Genomic DNA, 26,718 nt, shown 5'->3' with positions numbered 1-26,718 from the left:
AATTCTTGTTTTAATAAATTTACCTGGTAAAGTAAAGCTCAGTAGTCTGGCGCTCTCAAGATCCTCTCTACCACCTGGTTTAAGAAGAGTTCTATGAAAGCTTGTCTCTTGCACCAACAGGAGTTGGGCCAATAAAAGATATTACCTCCCACACCTTGTCTCACTTATTTTTCAAAAATAAAAATATTGATACAACATTTGCTGCCCTTCAGTCTCCTAGTATGGTAGCAGATTTTTATAAGATAGCATACTATTAGCATCTCTGGGTCAACATTTTTAAAGTATGTAGGTGCCTAAATATGCAGACAGGTGCCTAACCCCATTGAAATCAGTGGTATCCTAGGTGGTTTTCAAAATCCCATTAGACACCTATCTGCATTTAAGTAGATTTATATATCTGGCCCTCAGTTACTTCATTCTTATCTAATGTTTCTATCTATCTAGATAGTCATAGGACTGTAGCATCTTGATTGCCTTCTCAATTCTTACATGAAACTGATTCTTATGACTTATCAGTTTGTTCCTGCACCCACCTGTAAACGGACAGTACCTCAATCTTTATTACCTTCCCCAGACCTCATCTTTTCAAGTATCTTTGCTGCAAAGGAAAGAATTCATGTAGTTTGTGTGTAATGCCCTTAATTGCTTTCTTTGAAACTTCCTGCTTCTAATGAACTTACATAATTTCTTAGCTGTTTTGAAATCTTTGGCTATTCATTCTTCTAAATCCCATGTTACCTGCCATAGCGTATAACCCTTTTTATTGGAATCACTTTACTTTTATTATTAATTCTTTTTTAATTACAGGCACCTGTTTGGGTTGAATAAGCTCCTTTCACACACATACTTTTTTGTTCAGCTGCATTGGGTTGGTTTTGAATCTTGCCTTCTTGCTACCCTTTTTATGTATACCTTCCATGATTCAGTTATTGTATGTTTAAGAAGCTTCCATGATGAGTCAAAGGATTTTAATTTCTTTTTATTCTAGGGTCTCTTAATGTGATGGTACTGATTTTAGATACAGTCAGTTCCCCAAGTGAGTTTACATAATTGCATTGTAGTCATTATTCGCTAGTGAGTTATCCATAGATAACCGTGTGTTGCTTCAGATTTAGTCAAGACTTCACTTGTGCGCACTACAAGTACCTTTCCCACAAAGCAATCATTTAAGATGTCAAGGAATTGCTTCTCTAAATCTTTTCTCCCAATTGACCAAACTATCAAACATATTTTCCAATGTTTAGAATTATCATACACAAATTCCCAGAAACATATGAGATGAAAGACATTATTTGTCAAAAACCCAGTTAATCTCAGAAGAATGGGAGTCACTTGCTGGTCACCTTCTATAATGTAGATGCACTCTCTGTCAGGAGGATACTTGTTGGGGTAATTGGGAGAAGTGAAGATGCCTCCTTCTGCATATTTTGTCCAAGTTCCACACTGCACTGGTTTCTGCCCTTCTGAAGTGGTTTGCTTTTCTGCTTAAAATGGGGGAGGGGGAGAATCACATCACACAAAGTATTTAGTACACTTATAAACTATTTAAGGTAATAAGTTCCTATTAAGGGCCTAAACCTGCTTACAACATTGAAGCCAATGGGAGTTTGACCATTGACTTCAGTGGGAACAGGGTTGGGCTCCAGGGCTTGAATGGATAGTCCTTACTAGGCTGTCAAACAATTAAAAAATTAATCATGATTAATTGCATTCTTAAACAATAATAGAATACTATTTATATAAATATTTTGGATGTTTTCCACATTTTCAAATATATTGATTTCAATTACAAACACATAATGCAAAGTGTACAGTGATCACTTTCTTTTTTATTATAAATATTTGCATTGTAAAAATAAAAGAAATAGTATTTTCAATTCATCTAATACAAGTACAGTAGTGCAATATCTCTATCATAAAAGTTGAACTTTCGAATGTAGAATTATGTACAAGAAATAACTGCATTCAGAAATAAAACAATGTAAAACTTTAGAGCCAACAAGTCCACTCAGACCTACTTCTTGTTCAGCCAATCACTCAGACAAACAAGTTTGATTACATTTGCAGGAGATAATACTAGGGTGACCAGATAGCAAATGTGAAAAATTGGGACAGGGGGTGGGGGAGTAATAGGTGCCTTTATAAGAAAAAGTCCCAAATATCAGAACTGTCCCTATAAAATCAGGACATCTGGTCACCCTAGATAATGCTGCCTGCTTCTTGTTTCTGCTGTCTCCTGAAAATGAGAACAGGTGTTCACATGGCACTGTTGTAGCCAGTGTTGCAAGATATTTACATGCCAGATGCGCTAACAATTCACATGTCCCTTCATACTTCAACCACCATTCCAGAGGACGTGTCCATACTGATGATGGGTTCTGCTTAATAACTATCCAAAGCAGTGCAGACCAACACATGTTCATTTTCCATCATCTCAGTCAGATGCCACCAGCAGAGGGCTGATTTTCTTTTTTGGTGGTTTGGGTTTTGTAGTTTCTGCAATGGAGTGTTGCTCTTTTAAGACTTCTGAAAGCATGCTTCACACCCCATCCTGATCAGATTTTGGAAGACACTTCAGATTCTTAGATCTTTAGAAATCTCACATTGGTACCTTCTTTGAGTTTTGTCAAATCTGCAGTGAAAGTGTGCTGAGTCATCATCCGAGACTGCTCTCACATGAAATATATGGCAGAATGTAGGTAAAACACAGAGGAGGAGACATACAATTCTCCCTCAAGGAGTACAGTCACAAATTTAATTAACACATTAATTTTTTTTAACAAGCACTATCAGCATGGAAGCATGTCCTCTGGAATGGTGGCTAAAGCATGAAGAGGCATACAAAAGTTTAGCATATCTGGCACATAAATACCTTGCAATGCCTGCTATAAGAGTTCCATGCAAACATCTGTTCTCATTTTCAGGTGAGACTGTAAACAAGAAGTAGGCAGAATTATCTCCTGAAAATGTAAAAAAACTTGTTTGTCTGAGCAATTGGCTGAACAAGAAGTAGGACCGAGTGGACTTGCAGGCGCTAAAGTTTTACATATTTTTGCTTTTGAGTGCAGTAACAAACAAAAAAAAAATCTACCTTTGTAAATTGCACTTTCATGATAAAGAGATTGCACTACAGTATTTGTATGAGATGAATTGAAAAATATTATTTCTTTTATCATTTTTACAGTGCAAATATTTGTAATTAACATAATATAAAGTGGCACCTTAAAGACTAACAGATTTATTTGGGCCTAAGCTTTTGTGGGTAAAAAGCCCACTTCTTCAGATGCATGCAGTGAAAATTACAGATACAGGCATAAATATACTGGCACATGAAGAGAAGGGAGTTACCTTACAAGTGAAGAATCAGTATTGACAAGGCCAATTCAGTCAGGATGGATGTGGTCCACTCCCAATAATTGATGAGGAGGTGTCAATATTAAGAGGGGAAAATTGCTTTTGTAGTGAGAGCCAGCCACTCCCAATCCCTAGTCAAGCCTAAATTAATGGTGTTAAATTTGCAAATGAATTGTAGCTCTGCAGTTTCTCTTTGAAGTCTGTTTTTGAAGTTTTTTTGTTGAAGGATGGCTACTTTTAAATCTGCTATTGAGTGTCCAGGGAGATTGAAGTGTTCTCCTACTTGCTTTTGTAGGTTACTATTCCTGATGTCTGATTTGTGTTTTTGTGGATACAGACTAACACAGCTATCCCTCTGATAACATAAAGTGAGTACTGGTACACTTTGTATTCAGCATAAAAATATTTGAAAAATGTAGAAAAACATTTTTTTTTAATTGTGATAAATTTTTTTGAGTTAATCGCGTGAGTTAACTATGATTAATCGACAATGCTAGTCCTTACTCAGAATAACCTCCCATAGCATTAGATGACCCTGTGCCTGCTCTTGCAATTTGCAAATTTATAAAATAATTTTTATTTGAATTTTCATCAGTTCACTTTATTGATGCAAAAAATACATACAAGTACACTATGAAATATTTAAATATCTAAACAGGTATCCAGAAATTGAGACTATACCCCATAAATAACATAACATACCTGTTCCTTTTTTTGTTGCCCCAGACAGATGTAGGATGATTAGACTTGCTACAACTGAAAGACAAAAATATATTGGGTACAACATGAGGTTACTGCCTGCAATTAAAGCAACTGGAACAATCTGTCTCAAGATAATACAATTTAAAGATATCCACAGTACAAAAACAGACTGTTTTGTGGTAGCATTACAACATTTTAATAATATGTCTATTTACAATTTAAAAGTATAAAAGTGTATTTATCCTGATAAAAGTGTCTAGGTAAAGATTAAATATGTAGTTTAAAAGACATTTCCCAATATTTGGGTTCCCCCTCCTTCTCCCCACCCCCCCTTTTCAATCTTCAAATAAGACACTGGACTGCCAATATTTACTTTTTTTTGTATGTTCATGTTTTGGGATTCAATAAAAAGGCAAGTGACTACTACAAACACAGTGAGAAGAAAGACTGCTATAAAGGGTTGTTGCACAAGTCTCATTTCAAATCTGCTTTGTTGTGGCATAGACAGGTTTGGCCTTACGGTGGACAACATTGATGACTGCCCAGGGCACTGTGGTCAAGAGGCAAGGAATGGGGCAGGCCTGGAGTGTGAGGCCATGGAAGGGAGCTCAATGCAATGGGGAGGTATCAGGGCCTGGGGATGCCAAAAGACAAGGTCCCACTGCGTGCCATTTTCCCTAAGGCCAGCCATGCATAAAGAACTTTTGAAAACTAATGTGGTTGTGCAAGAAGGAGAAATTTTTTTTTCACATCACGACCAAAAGCATCCGTAAAGTCCCACTTACAGGAACTGTTCTGAGTGTGTGTGTTTGTGTGTGGGGGGGGAGGGGAGTGGAGGGGGAAAATGGTAGATCTGGTTTATTTGAATTTTCTTACTGAGGCAATTGTTTCTTGCTGTGAGAATTTGCAACTTCTTTTGCTGATAAAATTAGCTGAATCTGGACCAAAATATCTGCATCCATAGCGGCAGATCAAATCTGGTGAAAACCAACAAAGTCTTTTTTGCTTCAGTTCAAGCTGCTGATGCTTCCTGAGTTTCTAGAAGTTGCAGACTAGGAGTTAAATTCATGGCACTTTAGACTGGAGAAGGCTAGTAAGGAGATACTGTGGCCATTGTCAGAAACACTGTCTCTCTTCAGAAAAGCAAGGGACAGTTTCTTTAAAGGTGATTGTTAGACCTTTGCTCAAGAAATCATCTCTTGATATTGACAGTTTCTATAGTTATCACCTTGTCTTGGATCATCTTGGGGGGATCGTGACTCTACAACTGAGTAGAGAACAGCTTCAGCAGTACCTGTTATGCTCAGGTCTTTTCCACCCTAGTCCATTCGGTATTCATAGAATCATAGAAGATTATGGTTGGAAGAGACCTCAGGAGGTCATCTAGTCCAACCCCCTGCTCAAAGCAGGACCAATCCCAACTAAATCCTCGCAGCCAGGACTTTGTTGAGCCTGGCCTTAAACACCTCTAAGGATAGAGATTCCACTGCTTCCCTAGGTAACCCATTCCAGTGCTTCCCCACTCTCCTAGTGAAATAGTTTTTCCTAATATCCAACCTAGACTTCCCCAACTGCAACTTGAGACTGTTGCTCCTTGTTCTGTTATCTGCCACCACTGAGAACAGCGTAGCTCAGGGATCGTCAACCTTTGGCACGCTGCTCGCCAGGGTAAGCACCCTGGAGGGGCAGGCCAGTTTGTTTACCTGCTGTGTCCACAGGTTCAGCTGATCGCGGCTCCCACTGGCCGCGGGTCACCGTCTCAGGCCGATGGGGGCGGCGAGAAATGGCGCAGGCCGAGGGTTGTGCTGGCCGCCGCTTCCCGCTGCCCCCATTAGCCTGGAGTGGCGAACCTTGGCCAGTGGGAGTCGCAATCGGCCAAACCTGCGGACATGACAGGTAAACAAACCGGCCCGGCCCACCAGAGTGTTTAGCCTGGCGGGCCACATGCCAAAGGTTGCCAATCCCTGGCCTAGTTCATCCTCCTTGGAACCCCCCTTCAGATAGTTGAAGGCTGCTATCAAATCCCCCCTCACTGTTCTCTTCTACAGACTAAATAAGCCCAGTTCCCTCAGCCTTTCCTCATAAGTCATGTGCCCCAGCCCCCTAATCATTTCTGTTGCCCTTTCCTGGACTCTCTCCAATTTGTCCACCTCCCTTCTGTAGTGGGGGTCCCTAAAACTGGACAATACTCCAGATGTGTCCTCACCAGTGCGGAATAGAGGGGAATAGTCACTTCCCTCGATCTGCTGGCAACGCTCCTACTAATGCAGCCCAATAAGCCGTTAGCCTTCTTGGCAACACATCCAGCTTCTCATCCACTGTAATCCCCAGGTCCTTTTCTGCAGAACTGTCACTTAGCCAGTCAGTCCCCAGACGTTAGCACTGCATGGAATTCTTCCATCCTAAGTGCAGGACTCTGCACTTCTCCTTGTTGAACCTCATCAGATTTCTTTTGGCCCAATCTTCCAATTTGTCTAGGACACTGGAGTGTAGGGACAGGGTCCGGAGCGAATCTACCTCTTCCCCCAGCTTAGTGTCATCTGTGAACTTGCTGAGGGTGCAATTCATCCGATCATCTAGATCATTAATGAAGATGTTGAACAAAACTGGCCCCAGGACAGACCCCTGTGGCACTCCGCTTGATACTGGCTGCCAACTAGACATCAAGCCGTTGATCACTATCCATTGAGCCCGAAGATCTAGCAAGTTTTCTATCCATGTTTTAGCCTATTTATCCAATCCATACTTTAACTTACTTGCAAGAATACTGTGGGAGACCATATCAAAAGCTTTGCTAAAGTCAAGATATATCGTGTCCACTGCTTTCCTCATACCCACAGAGCCAGTCATCTCATCATAGAAGGCAATTAGGTTAGTAAGGCATGACTTGCCCTTGGTGAATCCTCATTGACTGTTCCTGATCACCTTCCTCTCCTCCAAGTGCTTCAAAATGGATTCCTTGAGGACCTGCTCCCTGATTTTTCCAGGATCTGAGGTGAGGCTGACCCGTCTGTAGTTCCCCAGATTCCCCATCTTCCGTTTTTTCAGCCTGGGCATCATACAAAGACTGTACAGGTTTGTCTCCTGGTTATTAATGAAGATTGAGTATTCATCCTGATCATTTTAGATCTATCAGCTGTCATTGATACTGCTGACCATGAGAATGTTTTGATATATTCATGGGTCACAGTAAATCTAAATAAGGTTGCTTTTGAATAGCTTCCTTCCTTTTTGTCCTGATAACACTGGGAAATTGCCATCTACATCAATAACCCTTTCATACAGAGTTCCACACTGTTTTCTGTTTTGTCACATTTTGTGCTCAATGTGTAAATGAAACCATTAGGACAGTTGGAGAGAAAATATAGTCTGTGGTGCTTTCAGTATCCTGATGACACCCAGACCTGTATTTCTAGGTCTTCCGACCCGAGCCTTGCAGAGGTTTGTGGCAAAGTTTAGTCTCAAACAAAGGAAGACTGAAGTGATGAAAAACGCAATCCACTGGGAGCATATCCACCACAACTGTCTTGTTGGATCCCCAGTTGCTACTGGATATTCAGGTAGAAGTTGCAAATGGTGTAAAGCATTCTTAATTTAGCAAGAAAATTGCAGCTTTTCAGATATGGATCTCTCCAGTCATCCATGGCCTTACTGCAACATGTTGTACATGTACTACATGTTCAAACCCCTCAGAATGCGGAGCTAGTGTGAAATGCAGCTGCTCATTCACTAAAGCTGTGTTCCATGCAGGAAGCACATCTCCATTGGTTGCCAGCTAATTTATGGATAGTGTAAGATGTTGGTTTAGACTTACAATATGAAGCTAATGGCAAAGGCTCTTTCTGTCCTCATGAATCCATGGCAATTGCAATCTAAGGTACTCAAGCCAATAGGTCCATGGATAAAATGGGAGGAATCTGCTAGCAGGGTATTGATGTGAGGGGACCCAACTCCTTAATATTTCCCTCCCTCTATCTGCCAGAACCCAGATATGGTGAAGTCCAGGTCATGCTATAGGGTGTCCCTGTTTCCCCTGGCTTTCCTGGAGCGAAGATCGCATATTGCCTGAGAGTGAGGTTGAATGGCACATGTGTAAATGTCTTTTCTTCTGCGACAGTTTATAAGTTATTTATTTATTACTATTTTAATTCTAAGTGTATATATTTTGAGACTCTGGAGCTGCGCATTTTCTAAATGTAAATAAAATAGCATTTGAAAGACCTATGCTCTGCAAAGAGAATGGGAATCATTGATGAGTCAATGGAGAGGGAGTATGCTCTTCACCCAACCCCCTAAACTAGTAAACCTTTTAGCTCTCTCAGAAGACACTGCTTATTAGAAAATTAACAAACACCACCTTATCCTTATATAGCACCTTCTATTGGAGGACCTCAACACACTTAAATATTAACATCCCTGCTCTACAGATGTAGGAACTGAGGCACAGAGAAGCCAGGCGAAGGGTCCCAGGTCCCAGTGACGTTGTAGCAAAGATGAGTGGAGAACCCAGGTCACTTAAATCCCAGCTTTCAGTTCTAACCACTAGAAACAATGCTTTTTAATTCACTTACCTACATTGCTCCAAAATGGAGAGCTATGCTTACCACTTGGCATGATGGTATTGACAACAAACAGTAAAGAATAAACTTGGAATAAAATATAATAAAAAACAAGAAAAGCTTAAGGAGACTCTGCTTAATCCTGATACACTGTATCCAACACAGCTGTACTGTTCAAGTGAAATACTTGTTCCCTTTACTTTTAGTAGAGTAATTTGGATTGGGGGCTTTAAAGCCAACATCACAAAAAATACTTAGATTGCCACAAAACCCACTTCTTTCTTCAGTGCTTAAAGAATTATGGAAACATACCCCTTAAAACTTCAAGGCAAAGACTCAATAATATATTTCTGTCAAGCAGAAGAACGTTAACCAGTGGAGAAACTTCTCAAGATGAATATGCTTATCTGTCAATGGGTTAAATTTACTGGATTACAAACACAATATTTTGCAATAAACTGATTCCTTCCCCTTTTCCCCACCTCTTATTGCAGGACAAACACAATATTTCCCATATTTTTTTAAGCCAAAAGAAGAGCCTGATCCTGCAATCTTTACTCAGGCAAAACTGCTAGTCAGGGAGTTTTGCTGAAAGGAAGACAACAATATCAGCAATCATGTAGGTTTGGGGATTTTTAAAAATCAGGATCTCACCTAATTTCTTGTTGATCTCCCCTCTTCCCCCATTCCTCATCATCTAGTCTAATTGTAATTAGGCTTATTAGTGCTCCTCTGATTATGGACCTGTGCATATTTCCATTATACATCAATATTTGAAGAGGTTTATCATTTGGCCATAACAGTTGCTGGAGAATGTAACTTGACATGTAAGGTCTAACCCAGTAAAGAATTTTGAAAACAAGTTCTAAAAAATATTATTGCTATTTTACGAGTTAGCAATGGATATTGTTTCAGAGTACTGTTCCAGAGGCTTCAGTTTAAACCACCAACCCTTCACACCTTCTCTTATCTTGGGGGGAGGGTAGAAAAATGACACTTTCCGGACCACCCAAAGTCATACTGTGCAATAGGCCTCACTGATATTTTCCACACAAGAACTCGTGTTTCAAATGGCCTCGGTACTGAGGCTTTTGTTTGTTTTACACAGGTCCTGTTCAGCGAGTACATCTCCTCGCGCCCCTTACTATTCCTATCTGGACAGGTTATTATTACGGAACGCGTACCATTGTCAGTGCGCAACTTACAGCATTCACGTAACGATGCTCTACAAGAGTAACATGCTCTCCTGCTAAAGATTAGCAGATTTTGGATGGAGAACGCTGCAGCGTTAGAAGAGATTCAGAACCAAGAGCAAGTCACCAGGGCTTTTGATTCCTTCCCATTGATGATTCCCAAATCAATAGAGAACATAGATTAGCATCCAGAATAAACCGTCCCTAACACTGAAAATCGCATTTAAGGGTCTGATGGGGGGTGGGGGGGGGGGGGAGTAAACTCCGAGTTGTGACTGAAACTATCCTTTAATCCTCCACATTGTGTTTAATTATTTTGATTACCATGGGCCAAACATAGATCTCTGTGACACCGGCGAGAATCCGGAGTACTGCCACTGAAATCAGTGGAGCTATTCTGGATTAACGTCGACGTGATTTAGGAGGAGAGCAGAATTTAGCTCCGTGTTTGAAGATCCCTCGGGTCTGTCATTTGAGGGTTCAAACCCAAGCCTCAGGGTTAACCCTGGTTAAAATCCCACACGCAAGGAGATCTCAATCAAGACTGAAATAGTGACAGGTGGTATATCCTGTAATACCTATCAGTTCCTACAGCACCCTTTTGTGGCTAGTTTTGCACCGCCACTGGTTACTTTGAAAGCTACTATCTCTCTATATAATTACAGGTATACTCAGTCCTCCCTACTATCACCACAAACTCAATAAACGAGTGCATGTGTCACTGCAAACGCCAGGCTATATCTACGTCTTTCTTGCACCTCTTTCAATTATACTGCATTGAGGGCGGAGGGGGGGGGGGGAGAAAGTTTAAACCCACGCCTTGAAGCTGGGAGCCTCCCAGTTTTAACCGTCCTACAATGTCTCCACCTGTGCTGTTGGAAGAAGGAAAAATAGTTGCCCCGCGAAGCAGAGCAGCTTCAGGAAAGATACTTACTGTGAAACAAACTGCGCCCATGGATCATGTCTGTTCCTTACACAAGGGGCTTCGATCTCCACTAATTCCATTTAGATACGGGAGGACTTCCAGTGGTGGGGAGAGGATGGAGTAGGAAAATTGAAGCCCACACACACAGCGAAGGGTAGTAGCAGCAGTAGCAGCCCTTCCTTTCTCTCCTCCTCGCCTCCAAACAATCACCGCCGTCTCAACCCCATCACACCAGAGCGATCATCATCAACACCCTCATCTTTGAATCATATCAAAAGCAGCAGGCGCCGAGTACGACAGAGAGTCTGCATAACTGGCGGCGACGGGCCAGAGAGAGAGAGACCGGAGGACAAGCACCTGGCAAAGAGCACATCAAAAGGGGCCAGGAAAGAGGCAGGGGCAAATGAGTAGGGGGTTCGCTCGCACAACCCCTCCCCCCTAATCACCAGTTTCATACAAAACCAAAAGCCGGTCGAAGCATTTCCTGTAGGATTTCAAGCCCAACGTTTCCCAGACCTTTGGGTTCTTTTGATGCATTGAAGGAAGGATTAATGGGTCCGTCATCAGCTCCCTGGGCTTGCTCCTCTGAAGGGGTGGAGGGAGGGAGCCCGAAGGGGAGGGGGCAGGAAGATTTACCAAACAGGAGATTTAGTCATATTTGTGGGCAATGCAATCCTTATTAGAGAAGAAATCCTTTAAAATCGAACAAATCCATTTTTGCAAAACCCTCTCTCTGCGTGTTGCATGGTATCAGGCAGCGGCAGCAAGCGGCTGAAAGCACATTGCACCGCCTCAAATCCTCCCGGAGATGGATGGAGAGATAGAGAGATGGATGTACGTAGAGAGAGATCCCCTCACTCCTATAGTCCAGGGCGAAGAGCAGAAGAAAATCCCGGAGATTCTTCCGTTCATTTCACGGCTGGGGGGAGGAGTATGCTGTAGATTCTTGAGGGGGGGGAGGAGAGGAGAGTTTTTTCCTCCTTCACTTTATGTCCTAAAGAAAATGTTCATTGTTCCCCACCCCACCAACTGCATCTGTCAAAAGGAAACAAGACACGTTCCCTCTTTGAGCGGAGACTTCCCCCATTTACTTACACACACAGCACAGAGGCTGCAATAAAAGTTTAGCTGTTAATCCTTCGGCTGCAGATACGATCGCCTCTTCCAATCAACCCCCCGACAGGCAGGGAAATCTTTCACCCCCACTCTTCCCCCTCTTTTAGCGCCCTCCCCAGCCAGCTCTCAGCCCAAACACAGGCAGCAGAGGAATACTGGGGAAAAGGAGGGAGAGAAGGAGAAAATCTAGAGGAGAAGAGGACGACTAAGGAAGGTGGAAAGAAAGAAATGTAAACGCAAGGGAAGAGGAGGAAAGGAGCTGCAGTCTCCTCCCCCGCTCCTGGTCCTGCCAGCAGCGGGGAGCTCCCACCGCAGCAGTCCTGGGCTAAGTCAGCAACACCAGCTCCTTCTACACAGGGTCCTCCAGTCTGCACCCTTTGCCTCCTCCCTGGCACCCTCAAGACACCCGCGCAGGAGGAAATGGAGGAGGGAACAAAGGGGGAGGCGCGGGGGGGGCAATGCAAAAGAGAAAGAACAGCGGTGTTTGCCCGAAGTGAGAAAGGATGATGGGGTGTTCCCACCCCTGGTCCTGTTGCTCCCACGCCTGCTGCACCAACGAAGCTGAGGCATGGAAAGAGAGCGTGTATCGCCTCCTCCTTTCTCCCTCTGGGCTTGGGGTGAGGAAGAGGGAGATGAACAGGCTGCTGGAGAGGGAAGGTCCTGACCACAGTATAGCCAGGATCAGACAGAAAACCCCAACCCTCTTTTCCAGGCTGCCAAAAGAAAAATAGACCGAATGCAAAAAGCAAAAGCCCCTAATTTCCGTACCTCACACTCATGCCATCTGCAAAGAGAAAAGTGTTCACCCCCTGCCTTGAGGGAAAGGGGATAGAGAGACAATAACTAAACAGATTGAGGGTCGGCTTTGGAGTGGAATGGGGAGAGAGATCATTAATATTAATTAAATGTAAACGTCGTTATGTCTCCAACCGATGCAAATTTGCTGGTGCTTCTAAAATGCCCCATGAAGATTGATTTTGCACTTCTGTTTTGCGAGCAGCCTTGCAGAAGAACGTGGGTGGCTATTTCCCCAAATCAGTTGCCTCCCAGTTTTTCTGGGGAGGCTTTAATGCAACCTCTGTAGTGTCATGACTAATGCGTGATCGTGAAGAGTTAATTGTCCTTAAATGGCCGCACACGTTGCAGGGTAAATAGATTATCAGGTGCTGATGCGTGATATACTGACTTGGGTCCTTTAAAAAAATACATATCTTTTTAGTAAAGCAGGTCTCTGTATTACCTTTAGGACACCATTGAATCGCATAGCTGTTAAGCCCAAAAGGTGAATAACAAGAAACTTGATTTTACAGCAAACCAGCTGGATTTATCAACGATCCTCTTTTCCCCTTTCATTTTTTCCAATTGTCCCGTGGATCCTCTGCTGTGTAATCTGGAGCTAGGAAAGTATCTGCCATAGAGAGTTAAATATGCAGTCTGTCAGCTCCAGCTCCATACACAAGAAGAGTGTGAAGTAATCTTGGCTGATGGGATTCGCACATCAATCCATCCATTTTGCCTGACTATGTATTTTAAAATCCTGCTGGGTGAGGAGGACACAGCAGCGAACTACTCGTATTAAGGAATACAGAGGAAACAAGACTGGCAAGGAGACTGTTCACCTGATACTCACTAGGTTTTTCTGTTACTCATCTTACTAGAGGCAAAAATCAAGAAGGCAGTTGTTACTCTTAATAAATTGGCAACACTCGCACTGTCTGCTCGCTCTCCCTCCTCAGTCAGAAAGAACCTAATCTGCGGTGTATTTGCGAGTCAGCTGAGGATCAACTTCCATCATGCAGATAAGCAGAGTCTTGCTTTCTTAGACAAGCAACATGTAGAGCAATTGAAAAGGGAGGGCTTGGAAACAAACTGTAATAAGGTTGTTTATAAGCAGATTGGCCGCATCTCCAGCAGGGCAATGCAGACATCCATATGGCTAAGTTTCAAGCTATAATTACTTACAAAAGGTTAAGGTACAAGTAGACACAAAACAGCTGATTTTGCTGTTCTGGGAAAATGTGCTGTGTCACATTTTACAACGCTAAGCTTCCATATTCTACTTCTTGCTAGATGCATTCTTTATTTTGCCACACAGGTGTTGGTTGGTTTAAAGCTCCCTTAGCTTCTTGATCTGTGAAACTGTTTAATTTGAGAGCACTATCACAATATTATTGTTTATATAGCACCTGGTTTGGATGCAGTGAAGTGTGAGAAAAAAGTAACAGGTCTCTGCTCCCAAGGAACCTTTAGGGGGAAGGCACAGAACAAATACAGAATGGCATGTGTTCATTTTAGCCAGAACACTGTTCAGAATAGCTGGGTTTTGGAAATTAACAGCAATGAAGTGACAGTCATAGTATCCCTCAACTACTATGAATCATAGAATATCAGGATTGGAAGGGACCTCAGGAGGTCATCTAGTCCAACCCCCTGCTAAAACCAGGACCAATCCCCAACTAAATCAATGGACTATCTTATAGTAGTATTTTCATTTCAGGAATTCTGCAATTAGGTTAGATGGTACAATAAAAGAAGTAGTATGTTTCTACAAATAGATTTAGAAAAATTGAAGCTGTTAGAGGAAAAAGTATATGTGGAAGTGTCATAATTAGAAGCTAGCCACAAATCAGTTTCTGCTGGAGTAGATTCTTTTTAGATAGCCTTGAAAGATGTAAACCTCGAGCCACTACAGTAATCTTCACCTTTTAATTTCCTCTCTTGGGTGGATGTATGTTTTATCTAACATTTTGCAGATTATAGTTGCAAAACCTATTATGTATATGTACATAATCAGTTTAAGGAATGTGGTAACTTTACTGGGCTAGCATAACCTTTCATTACACAAGCTTTTATTTATACAGGTAAATAGTTTACATAATAAATGCCTAATGTATTTATATTGGCCTCTGTCTGGACAGCCTATCAAGCCAAATGGGGTGAGCAGTGTGATAATTACTGTCAAAAAGCCTGAGTGAAGGAGCCACACATAATGGCACTTCCCCACCCTAAACACAGAATCATAGGACTGGAAGAGACTTCGAGAGGTCATCTAGTCCAGTCCCCTGCACTCATGGCAAGACTAAGTTTTATCTAGACCATCCTTGGCAGGTGTTTCTCTAACCTGTTCTTAAAAATCTCCAATGATGGAGATTTCATGACCGCCCTAGGCAATTTATTCCCATGCTTAACTACTCTGATAGGTAGTTTTTCCTAATGATGAGTCTAAACTGCCCTTGCTACAATTTAAGCCCATTGATTCTTGTCCTATCCTCGGAGGTTAATGAGAACATTTTTTTCCTCCCTCCTCCTTGTAACAACCTCTTATCTACTTGAAAACTGTTATCATCTCCGCTCTCAGTCTTCTCTTTTCCAGAAAAAACAAACCCAATTTTTTCAGTCTTCCCTCATAGGTCATGTTTTCTAGACCTTTAATCATTTTTGTTGTTCTCCTCTGGACTTTCTCCAATTTGTCCACATCTTTCCTGAAATGTGGACACAATACTCCAGTTGAGGCCTAATCAACACGGAGTAGAGCAGAAGAATTATTTCTCGTGTCTTGCTTACAACACTCTTGCTAATACATCCCAGAATGATGTTCACTTTTTTAGCAACAGTATTACACTGTTGACTCATATTTAGCTTGTGGTCCACTATGGCCCCCAGATCCTTTACCACAGTACTCCTTCCTAAGCAGTCATTTCCCATTTTGTATGCGTGCAACTGATTGTTCCTTCATAAATGAAGTACTTTGCATTTGTCCTTATTGAATTTCATCCTATTTACTTCAGACCATTTCTCCAGTTGGTTCAGATCATTTTGAATTTTAATCCTGTCCTCCAAAGCATTTACAACCCCTCCCATCTTGGTATCATCCGCAAACTTTATAAGTGTCCTCTCTATATCATTATCTAAATCATTGATGAAGATATTGAATAGAACTGATCCCTGCTGTACCCCATTCGTTATGCTCTTCCAGCATGACTGTGAACCACTGATAATTACTCTCTGGGAATGGTTTTCCAACCAGTTTTGCAGTAGCTCCATCTAGGTTGCATTTCCCTAGTTTGTTTACGAGAAGGTCATGTGATACAGTATCAAAAGCTTCCCCCCATCTCCAAGGCTTGTTACCCTGTCAAAGAAAGCTATCAGGTTGGTTTGACATGATTTGTTCTTAACAAATCCATGCTGACTGTTACTTATCATCTTATTATCTTCTAGATGTTTGCAAATTGATTGCTTAATTATTTGTTCCATTATCTTTCTGGGTACAGAAGTTAAGCTGACTGTTCTGTAATTTCCCGGGTTGTCCCTATTTCCCTTTTGATAGATGGGCAAATATATTTTCCCTTTTCCAATCATCTGGAATCTCTCCCGTCTTCCATGACTTTTCAAAGATAATCACTAATGGCTCAGATATTGCCTCAGTCAGCTCCTTGAGTATTGAGGATGCATTTAATCAGGCCCTGGTGACATGAAGACATCTAACTTGTCTAAATAATTTTTAACTTGTTCTTTTCCTATTTTAGCCTCTGATTCTATCTCATTTTCACTGACATTCACTATGTTAGATGTTCAATCACCACCAGCCTTCTATCATTAACAGGGTAGAAAAGTTCTGCTGAATGTGGGATCAACATACAGCAGTGTTTGTTTTTGATGAAGAGTCAGTAGATTTAGATCTTCATATTCCAATTATGGGGGACCCTTTAACCATGGTAGTTAACATGTAACCAATCTTTAATAAAGAAATTTGGGTAGAAACTAATTGTATTGTACAATGCAAGGTCAAATGTGTGTGTGTTCCCTTCTGATTGTTCTATTATGTAATTTCATAAAAACATAAAATGCTGCATCATTTATAGTATCAAGTACTACGTTACTGATAACTGCTTCTCCAACATCTTTGTAATAACTTTATGCTTAAATCTCCTGCCTCCACTTTCCTGGAGTATGATAGATGAAAATTAATATTTTCAAACATCCTCACATCATCTCTTTAAGGTAGGAAAATAACTATTGTTACTTCCCAAATTGAAGCACAGAGCAGTTAATCACAACCTTATGATGAAACAGTGACACAATCAATCCATAACACAACTCACTGGTTCTTGAGTTTCAGATCTATGGTGCCCCTAATCTGAGACATCCTTAACAAAGGCATCTTAATCTGTAAAGCTTCACTTTACTAAACAGCACTAACGTAAGTGTAGCACATGCACACAAACCCTAATGTGCAAAAATTAGATTTAATTTTATTCATACTGGAATCATAGGCACCAACTTCTCAGGTGGGTGCTCGACCACCCCTTGCCCCTGTCCCACCTCCCCTGCCCCAACTCTGCCCCCTCCCTTCCCCTATTGGACTCCTTCCCCAAATCCCCGCCCAGCCCCACCTCTTCCCTGCCTCCTCCCCTGAGTGCACCGTATTCCCGCTTCTCCCCACTCCTTCCCACAGCTTGTTAAGCCGTGAAACAGCTGTTTCATGGCAGCAAGCGCTGGGAGGAGAAGCGGGGACGCGGCGCGCTCAGGGGAGGAGGGTGAGGTGAGCTGGAGAGGGGCGGGGAGCTTGGCTGCCGGTGGGTGCAGAACAATTTTTCCCTGTGGGTGCTCCAGCCCCGGAGCACCCATGGAGTCAGTGCCTGTGACTGGAATTGTTCTTACCTTCTGCAATGAGGACTTTAAAACAAGCACTGAAAATTATATTTCCATCTATTTATGAGTTACATCAGTTCAAATATGAAGATATAACAAAGCAGAACATACTGGAGGAGCTCATTTTCATATTTGCATAACTCCAAAAGGCATATATGAAAATGAGCTCCTGCATACATTTTGCTCAAACTTTTTTAAAAAGTCACATCTGGGATGAGACCAACTGAGGAAAGTATCAAAAGCAACGTATTTAGCAAAATTATAAAGAACAAAACTGGAAGAAGGAAATTGTGGTCTGGATTCTCTATTAAAATCTGTCCCCTTTCCTTGTTTTTTAGGAGATGTAAAGTGTCTGGGAATTGGCCAAATATAGCCAAAAGAGAATTCCCATGAAATAGGAGAAGTCCCAGCTGGGGGTAAGTGTGCCACCTCTGGGCCTGCTGTCCCCTACCGCCTGGAGTTGGGGAATGCCAAGCAGGAGTCTGGCAGAGAAGAGAATATGCTTCTATAATACACATTTAACTACAGAGTGTAGTATTTGCAGTAACTAGACAGAGTACTCTTTTGTCTATCTGTCTTTGAGATGTGAATGAAAAATGTTTTCAATGGGTCTTGGTCCATTAAGGTTGATTAATTGACTTATGGCCTAACTATATAAGTTTTAAAGACTAACATTATTTACAGGATATTGTATTTTATGCAGCATCACATGTCCATATTTTAATAACTTACTACATACTTGATCCAACTGTGCTTACTATTCATAGACTCATAGACTCATAGACTTTAAGGTCAGAAGGGACCATTATGATCATCTGGTCTGACCCCCTGCATGCTGCAGGCCGCAAGACCCTTCCCTGGACTCTGCCGTTGAAGTCCCCAATCCTGTGTTTTAGTGACTTCAATCGGCTGAGACCCTCCTGCTAGTGATCCCTGCCTCATGCTGCGGAGGAAGGCGAAAAACCTCCAGAGGCTCAGCCAATCTACCCTGGAGGAAAATTCCTTCCCGACCCCAAATATGGCGATCAGTAATACCCCGAGCATATAGGCAAGAGTCTCTAGCCTGACCCTTGTTGGCCATTATGCTATTCATGTACCATTGCTTGGTTTTCCTTGGCTACTATGTTTTACCATTAAACCATTCCCTCCATAAACTTATCCAACTTAATCTTAAAACCAGACAGGTCCGTCGCCCCCACCGTTTCCCTCGGAAGGCCGTTCCAATATTTCACCCCTCTGACGGTCAGAAACCTTCGTCTAATTTCAAGCCTGAACTTCCCCCCGGACAGTTTGTATCCATTCGTTCTCGTGTCCACATTAGTACTAAGCTGGAATAATTCCTCTCCCTCCCTTGTATTACCCCCTCTGATATATTTGAAGATAGCAATCATATCCCCCCTCAGCCTTCGCTTTGTCAGACTAAACAACCCAAGCTCCTATAATCTCTTTTCATACGACAGGTTTTCCATTCCTCTGATCATCTTAGTCGCCCTTCTCTGCACCCGTTCCAGTTTGAGTTCATCTTTTTTAAACATTGGAGACCAGAACTGCACACAGTACTCCAAATGAGGTCTCACCAGCACCTTATACAATGGAAGCAGGACCTCCCTATCCCTACTAGATATACCTCGCCTAATACATCCCAAGACCGCATTGGCTTTTTTCACCGCCACGTCACATTGTCGACTCATAGTCATCCTGCGGTCCACAAGGACCCCTAGGTCCTTCTCCTCTTCCGTTACTTCTAACCAATGCGTTCCCATCTTGTAACTAAAATTTTTATTAGTCATCCCCAAGTGCATCACCTTACACTTTTCACTATTAAATTTCATCCTATTTCTGACACTCCAATTCACAAGCTCATTTAAGTCTCCCTGCAGAATATCCCTATTGACACAGCTCATTACAGCCTTGCTTGCATTCCAGTTCCAATGGGTACATTTGTATGAAAAAATGCCAAATGTCAAGTGGTGGTTGGAACTGGAAATTTTGTTTTAAAAAATAATTTGGTATAACTAGAGACAAAGAATTTACAGTAAAATTACCTGTTCTGTCCTATACCTTAGGGCAAAACTTACTATTCAATTAAGGATACAGTAGAGCCTCAGAGTTACAAACACTTTGGGAATGGAGATTGTTTGTACTCAAATCCTGCTTTTAACCATCTTAATTTAAATGAAGCAAGCACAGAAACAGATTCTTTACCTTATTTTTTTTTTAAAAACTTTCCCTTTATTTTTTAGTAATTTATATTTAACATAGTATTTTACAGTATTTTCTTCCCACCCCTCCACTTTGTCTCTGCTGCCCAATTTGCAAACTTTTGCCCGGTTCCAAACGAGGTGTGTAGTTGACCAGTCAGTTCGTAATTCTGGTGTTCGTAACTGAGGTTCTACTGTACATAGTTTTTTCCACTGTTGCTTATTATACAATTTCTTTAGTCTTTGACAAAAAATCTACCTATTTTTATTAGGATAAACTACACTGATATAACTAATTCATATTACAGAATCCTAAAAGCACTTAATTGAAAAATTCAACTAATTTTTATTTCATCAGTTTTCTGGTGGGAATATCTTAATTACATTTTCCAGGGGATTGTTAATAGGATTTTATTTAAATTTTAGAACAAATACTTTCCCCTCACTCTAGGGAGAAAAAATAGGTCCTTTTTATTATTTTAAATAAAGTAGACTGTTCATAGTATCGTATGGTAGATAGAGGACTGTAGAAATCCTGTGGACCTGCTAAAAACTTCAACTTCAGACACAGTAAATGGGATAGTGATAGACCAAACAGCCCACTGATTCTTGGACTCAAATTAGTTGTTGGTTGGTGCCCTGAAAAACACTCATTTCTACACATATTGCTGAAGGCACTAGTTTGTATTCTTAACTCTAGAGAAAAAGAAGTTTGAATGGTACATGTTATTTAATTTTTTTTCTGCACCTAGAATTGCACCATTATGTGACAAAATTAATGTAACTGGATGGTGTACCAGTAAGTATGCTGAAGCAATTGTCAATGAGGAAGGGTTCTATTCGTGTGTTGAACGGGTTGCATATCTTTGGTTAGTTTTTCAGCTGGTACGTATCAATACAGTTCCACTGAGGTCAATGGAGATGCACTGATTTACACCAGCTAAGGTGCTAGCTTCACTTTCCAGACACACAGCTACTTTAGACTTGAGGTTCGGTATTGTTGAGGAATGAGGCAGGGAAGAAAGAAGGAGATGAATAGAAGGGAAGAATTCAGAAAGGAATTTAGGTGCCTAAATCCAAAATGTAGATAATCAAAACTCCTGCTCAGCCTCTGCCTAACCCAGTAGGTACCTAACATCCCTGGGAAACTAAGTTTTGCTGGTGAAGTCCCCTAGGCACCTATATTTCTGTTACTGGGCATGTGCAGAGCTATCTATGTCCTAACACCAGGGCACATAGTTCACGCCTAAGACCTGGAACGAGGTCTTCCCCTGCCTATCTTGCCTACAGAGCCCAATCCAATAGGTGTGTTCTGAGCAAGCCTAATGTATTGGACTTTGCACAAAACAAGGCCAAAGGAGATGGTGTCCCCCATAAATCTTTAGCCCAGTGTTTGGTTTCATTCACACAGGATGTGGGAGATCCAGGTTCAAATCTGCCTGATGTGGAATAAGGATTTGAACTTAGGTCACCCATCTCCCAGCTGAGTGCCCTAACCACAAGGTATTCTGGGGTGTTGAAGCTGTTCCACTTTGTATAAATGAATTAAATGGTTATTGTGGCAGAGCATGTGAGTGCCTGATGGTTAGGCCACTCACCTGGAAAGTGGGAAAACCAAGTTCAAGTCCCCATTCCAATGGCTTTATTTATACAAAGTGGAGCAGCTTCAACAGGAGAGATTGAGATCCCTCTTGCATACCAGAATATCCCATAGCCCAGTAGTCAGGACACTCAGCTGACTGGCAGGGGACCTAGGTTCAGAGTCCCTGCACCACAGCAGGTAGAGGGGGGATTGGAATTTAGGTCTTCCAAATCCCAGGTGAGTGCTCTAACCACTGGGCTAAAGGTTATCATGGGAATACCTGTTCCTCCTCCATTTTTTGCAAGAAAGACCTTAGGCACTGAATTTTTGGAAAGGGTTAACAGCTATGAATATCAAGTAGAGATAGGAACCTCGGACCACCCTGGATTTAGACACCTACATTCTGTGAAGAGATGGAGTTTAGGTCTCACCCCTCTCCTCAGCATTTTCTTTCTATTGGCTAGCTTAGGCAGCTCTCCACTCAGCTTGCTGGGCTTTGTACAAAACATTTTTAGGTGCCCATATCTCTGCATGCATTATATTGGGAGACCTGGATGCCTAACTTGGTATCATGGATTCCACTAGGTTTCAGGGTGCCTAAACATTAGGCATGACAATGCTGAATCTAAGTCTCCTTTGTGAATAAAGCCCTGGGAGTCTTTCCATTGACTTCACTGGGTGTTGTCTCTGTGAGACTATTAAGGATGGTGTCACCAAATAAGGAATGCAGCACCAAGCCTTTAGATTTCTACTCGAGAAAGGGAGACTCAAAAATCCGCAAGTGACCATGTGGAGTAGGGGTGGGCTCCACACAGGCTGTGTGCTGCACAGATATTCCTTGAGCTTTCAGCGGCTAGCACTGAGGTGAACAATGGAGGTAGACCAAGAGAGGTCTACCATGTTCATGTTTACCAAGCAAATGATAGGGTTGCTACAAGTGGGACCAGACCCAGTAAAATAGATACACATAGGAGTAGAGGGAAGCTTCACGCTGTATCTCTGAACTCTTGCATTTGGTTGCAGGGGAAAGGGGAACAGATTTCATCTCCCTATCTCCACTGCACTGAAACAGTGTAAAAGCCTTTTCACACTGGCTTTACCCTGGTGAAAGGAATTTCACCCAAAGTGACAGCAGTTTATGACAGGAACAAAATATGCAGGAAAGTTTGAAGACAAAACCAGAGGCAAACTAGTGACACAAAATATTGCTAATAGTTTTTCCCATTAAGAAGAAGTTTAGTTTTAAGCTGTTACTGAATTGTATATGTTGAAAGGATTTTTTCAAGCAACAGCCTAGAAAAAAGCTTCTTAATTAAAGCAGATGTTTGCCTTGTTCTGCATACATGAAGCTTTTAGGAAACTGATATGAAACACAGTGCTCTGAATAAGGTAAGCCAATATAAGTTATATTTTCCAGAAATAAAATGTTTGACAATTTTGTTGTGGTTGCAATCTCTCCAAGATTAACTATATATAGAATTATTTTATGAATATTGTTTACATGAATGAGTAGTTACATGATTAAACCTTTTCATAACGTTTTATTTAAAATGCTTGCTTTGATATACAGCTGCTATAATCTGTCTCTGTACGACAGCAAATTTGGTTATAAAAACTCCTTTTGTAGCACATATTTTCTGTAAAATGCAAACTACTTGGTCTATGGAGGGATAATCAGCTGTATTTCAAGACCTTGTTGGAGAAAAATTTATTAACATTAGGTCACTAATGTTAAAATTAGCTTTGATTTCTATCTTTTGAACAACCTTTCACTCAAAGCTCACATATGCAAATTCCACCGAGGTTTTCATGTTTAAGATGAATAGTGCATATTTGTACATGACAATTATAGTTCAGCTTACTCAATGTATTCTGCATCAGCTTTCTAAAAATGAACAGCCTCCTGTTCAGATATTCAGTTGCAAAACTGCCAAACACTGTGTTAGTAAAACAGAGAAGCAATTCAAGAAGTAATTAATTCTAAGGCTCAGAGTAAACTGCTATTTTAATTAAAAGAACACTAAATACTAAAGTCCTGCTGCTCTCTACTTACAGCCCGAGAAAACCCATTTGAGGTCTAGACTATGTTTCTTGAAAAAAAAAAATTAAAAATAAAAATAAAAAATGTTCCAGAACCTCATGCTTACAAGCCAGAAGTACTCAACTAAATTCAAAGAAAAATTCTAAAGATAGAAGAGAAAATAAGTGTAGAGCATGGACCTGAACATCGTATCACTGAATTTAACGGGAGTTGAGAGGATCAGGCACAATGTTTCTTAATTATGCTATGGGACTTCTCTCATTAATCTCCTTCCAACTCACTATGAGCAAATCAACTGGTATATAGCCCTTCCCTTCAGGCCATTCACTCTACAGGAGGAATTAGTCCCCAATTGTGAAATTCTACTAATTGCTTTTTTACAAGTTCACAGAGAGGGTAAAACATAGGACAAGTCTTCCCTAGAAGCATTGAGTTAAAATGATCTCCATCCTGTTTAAATTACAACTGCTTCAGGTTACTCAAAGTGTAAGTTACACAGCAGTAATGGCGTCTGCATCCAAAAGAGTCTGAACGTGAGGGGGGAATAAGTTTCTCCGATTGACTAGGGGGCTCCATCTTATCCCAGTTATTTATGCCTAAGTCACATCTCAATTGGACTACAGCAATACAGTATACCTGGATACAAAGCCTTCAGTGCGTAGAAAACTCCAACTGGTGCAGAACACTGCAGCACATTCCCTTAGCAACACAGGCAAACATGAATGCATCAGACCTGTTCTCTGCTCTCTACACAGGCTTCCTCTAGAATCTCAAATCAAATGCAAGGTCTCTGTTTCTATCTTCCAAGTTCTCAATGGCTCGGGCCCAGGATATCTAAACAAATGAAAAACTCTGGATGAAGACAGTGGTTGATAATTTTACCTCTCTACTACAATGGGACATTCTACAATATGAGTAAAGCTCATCTGTATGGGAGACAGATATTTCTTGGGGGTCAGTCAGAATGGTGGCGTGAACTGCCACAGGAACTAAGCACCACCACAAATCTCACCATCCGCTGCTCCAAGTGGAAGCTGCATTTGTGACCTGCCTTCTCAAACAGAGCAACATGTGTGCACATATATATTATACAAATATTCTAAAACAAAAAAACTCCACAGCACACAACAGAGAGGAGGCGAGAACAAACACATGACAGATGTTAGTCCATTGCTTGATGTACTACTCATTGGAAAGCACCTTGGGTACATGTACACATGGGCTGGTGTGGCTTGGGCAGCCAGGCTGTAAAATTACCGTATAGACATTGGGGCTCAGGCTGGATCCTGAACTCATGGGGCAGATCCCAGATCCTGGGGTCCAGCTTGAGCACAAACCTCCACACTGCAATTTTTAGCTCTGCAGCCTGAGTCAGCTGACCCAACCAGCTGCAGCTATGCCCCGGGACTTTTATTCTAGACATACCCTCAGATACTGTGGTGATCAGCACAGTATAAAAATCTGTATAGGATATACATAAACCTATGTTAACGGACCTTTAAGGTTGCAAAGTCAAACATTCAAAATTTAGGAAATGCCAGATGTAAAGTTACCTCTGAAACTGTAATTTGCCACCTGTGTGTGTATGTGTTATGATACAGTCTTTAATTACATAATCACTTTTTCCTCCCCAACACAGGAAAAATGCATACTGGGAAAACAAATTTCAACATGTGGCATCATATTGGCACCCACATGCTTCAGCAGCAGGGTTGGAATGTTCAGATCCACTGTAAAGACCTCTAACACTTGTGCTAACACAGTAACTGATGGCAGTAAGAGGTTGTAATCCTCTATGTGGGTCAGCACTAGAGGGGTATGGTACACTTTTTTAGTGAATTTCAGAGATATTTGTTGACAGCAGAGTTGGTCACACCTGGGGGTCTTGGGTTCCATTCCAGGCTATGGAGGAGAACATGCAGACTCTTCTGCCCATTCCTCCCAAGCTTGACACCTTGTGTCCTGTCTGTTCCAACAGGTCCCTGTCCTAGTCCTGTCTCTACTAGCTTCTCACCCCAGTCCCATTCTCCTCAGGCTTCTTCTCCCAGTCCCAGTTTTTTTTGCCCAGCAAATCCTAGTCTGAACTCCTTCAGATGCCCAGCCCTAGACTTCTCCTCTCTCTCTCTCTCTCTCTCTCCCCCCAGTCTCCTTCCCAAGTTATTGCCAGTTCCCTCCCCCACTCATTCTCCAGTTGCACACCTTCCTCACATTCTCTGCCCCCACTGACTCCTAGTCCCTATCTACCTTCATGGCCTTCTCATCCAATCTCAGTGTCCTCACCTCCCTTAGCAACCCATCCCTATCTCTTCACCCAGTCAGTCCCAATTCTCCCCCTGCACATTGGCTCCTTGTTAAGTCTGCCAGTCCCTGTCTCTCCCAGCTCATCATTTTATCTCTGGCTTCTACAGCTGGTCTCCTTGCCTAGTTCTCTACCCCTTGGACTCCTTATCCCAATTTTCTCGCCTGGCCCTCCCTTGTAAGTCTCTGTCTGGCTGCTGTTCCTTTGTATTTGAATCAAATGGCTGCTTCCTCCATGCTTCTGGGTGCCAGCAGCGGAGACACGGAGAGCACAAACACAGTGACAAACTCTTTGCTTTCAGTTCTGTACCTAGATACACCTGCAGCCCAGCTCTAGTCCTGACTGACTGACACCAGGAAGGGCAGAGAAGCTATATATATATATATATATATATATATAAAATATGTTTGTTTTTAAAAGAATGTCAAAAAAATCTTCAAGGCCAGTTTGGTTATAACTTCAAGATGAGATTTTAGCCCAACTTTTCATTTATCTAACTGATGCCCTTCCCTATGTAAAATAGTGTTGTTCATTTCAACTGTTTATTGTCTCTCAATACAACCTTGTAAAAAGCTCCCCAAAGGCTATATTAAAAAGAGGGGGGGAAATGAAATTAACTTTAATGGTATGACGTGCACATACAAATGGAAGGAAATTCTATTAATTCAGAAGTTTTGTTGTTAATTGTTTCTCTTCTGCACTACATGTTTACAGGTGTCTGTGATTCATTAAATGCATGATCCAGTGATCTTACAGTACCTGACACACTGCTATCTAGACACTATAAAAGTGAGTTAAAGACGGATTAAGACTGAGACTCTTAATCCTATTCTGTCAACCCATATCCTAGTCTGAATTTGCTTTCTTTACTTGATTTAGCACAAACTTGTAATTACTACTTGTGTTTTTTCACTCATGTTAACTTATTGGTTGTATGGAGGAATAACTTTTCAACTACTCTTTTAGTTTGGGATATTGCAGTTTATACAGGACACTGCTTTCTATTTGTATGAATGAACAAATAAAGTGACAGTAGGATAAAACTGAAATCACAATAGAGATGTTAGTGGGTTTTTTTTTATTTCATACAGATG

The 26,718-nt window shown here is 41.5% G+C and overlaps 1 protein-coding gene across 11 annotated transcripts in view; it reads right to left on the bottom strand.

Moving 5' to 3' along the window:
• Positions 1 to 12,299, bottom strand: part of NETO1 (neuropilin and tolloid like 1) — an 88,504-nt gene extending 76,205 nt beyond the window's left edge. For 6 of the 11 annotated variants that reach the window (XR_004644688.1, XR_004644687.1, XR_004644689.1 and 3 more), the window contains exons 1-3: positions 10,743 to 12,299; positions 4,057 to 4,110; positions 1,344 to 1,484 (exon numbers count right to left, since the gene is read on the bottom strand). Coding sequence is in view for 8 of the 11 variants with exons in the window: in XM_034762526.1 (XP_034618417.1) it covers positions 1,344 to 1,484; positions 4,057 to 4,110; positions 10,743 to 10,770 (223 nt within the window). In the remaining 3 variants the exon portion in view is untranslated. The remainder of the gene's footprint in view (positions 1 to 1,343; positions 1,485 to 4,056; positions 4,111 to 10,742) is intronic. The other 5 variants (XM_034762523.1, XM_034762522.1, XM_034762524.1 and 2 more) reach the window with 3 other exon arrangements.
• Positions 12,300 to 26,718: the final 14,419 nt, after the last annotated feature.

The sequence above is a fragment of the Trachemys scripta genome, chromosome 2 (genome assembly GCF_013100865.1).
Source record: "Trachemys scripta elegans isolate TJP31775 chromosome 2, CAS_Tse_1.0, whole genome shotgun sequence".
In the NCBI taxonomy this organism is placed as follows: domain Eukaryota; kingdom Metazoa; phylum Chordata; order Testudines; family Emydidae; genus Trachemys; species Trachemys scripta.
This window is presented reverse-complemented; position numbering and strand designations above follow the sequence as displayed.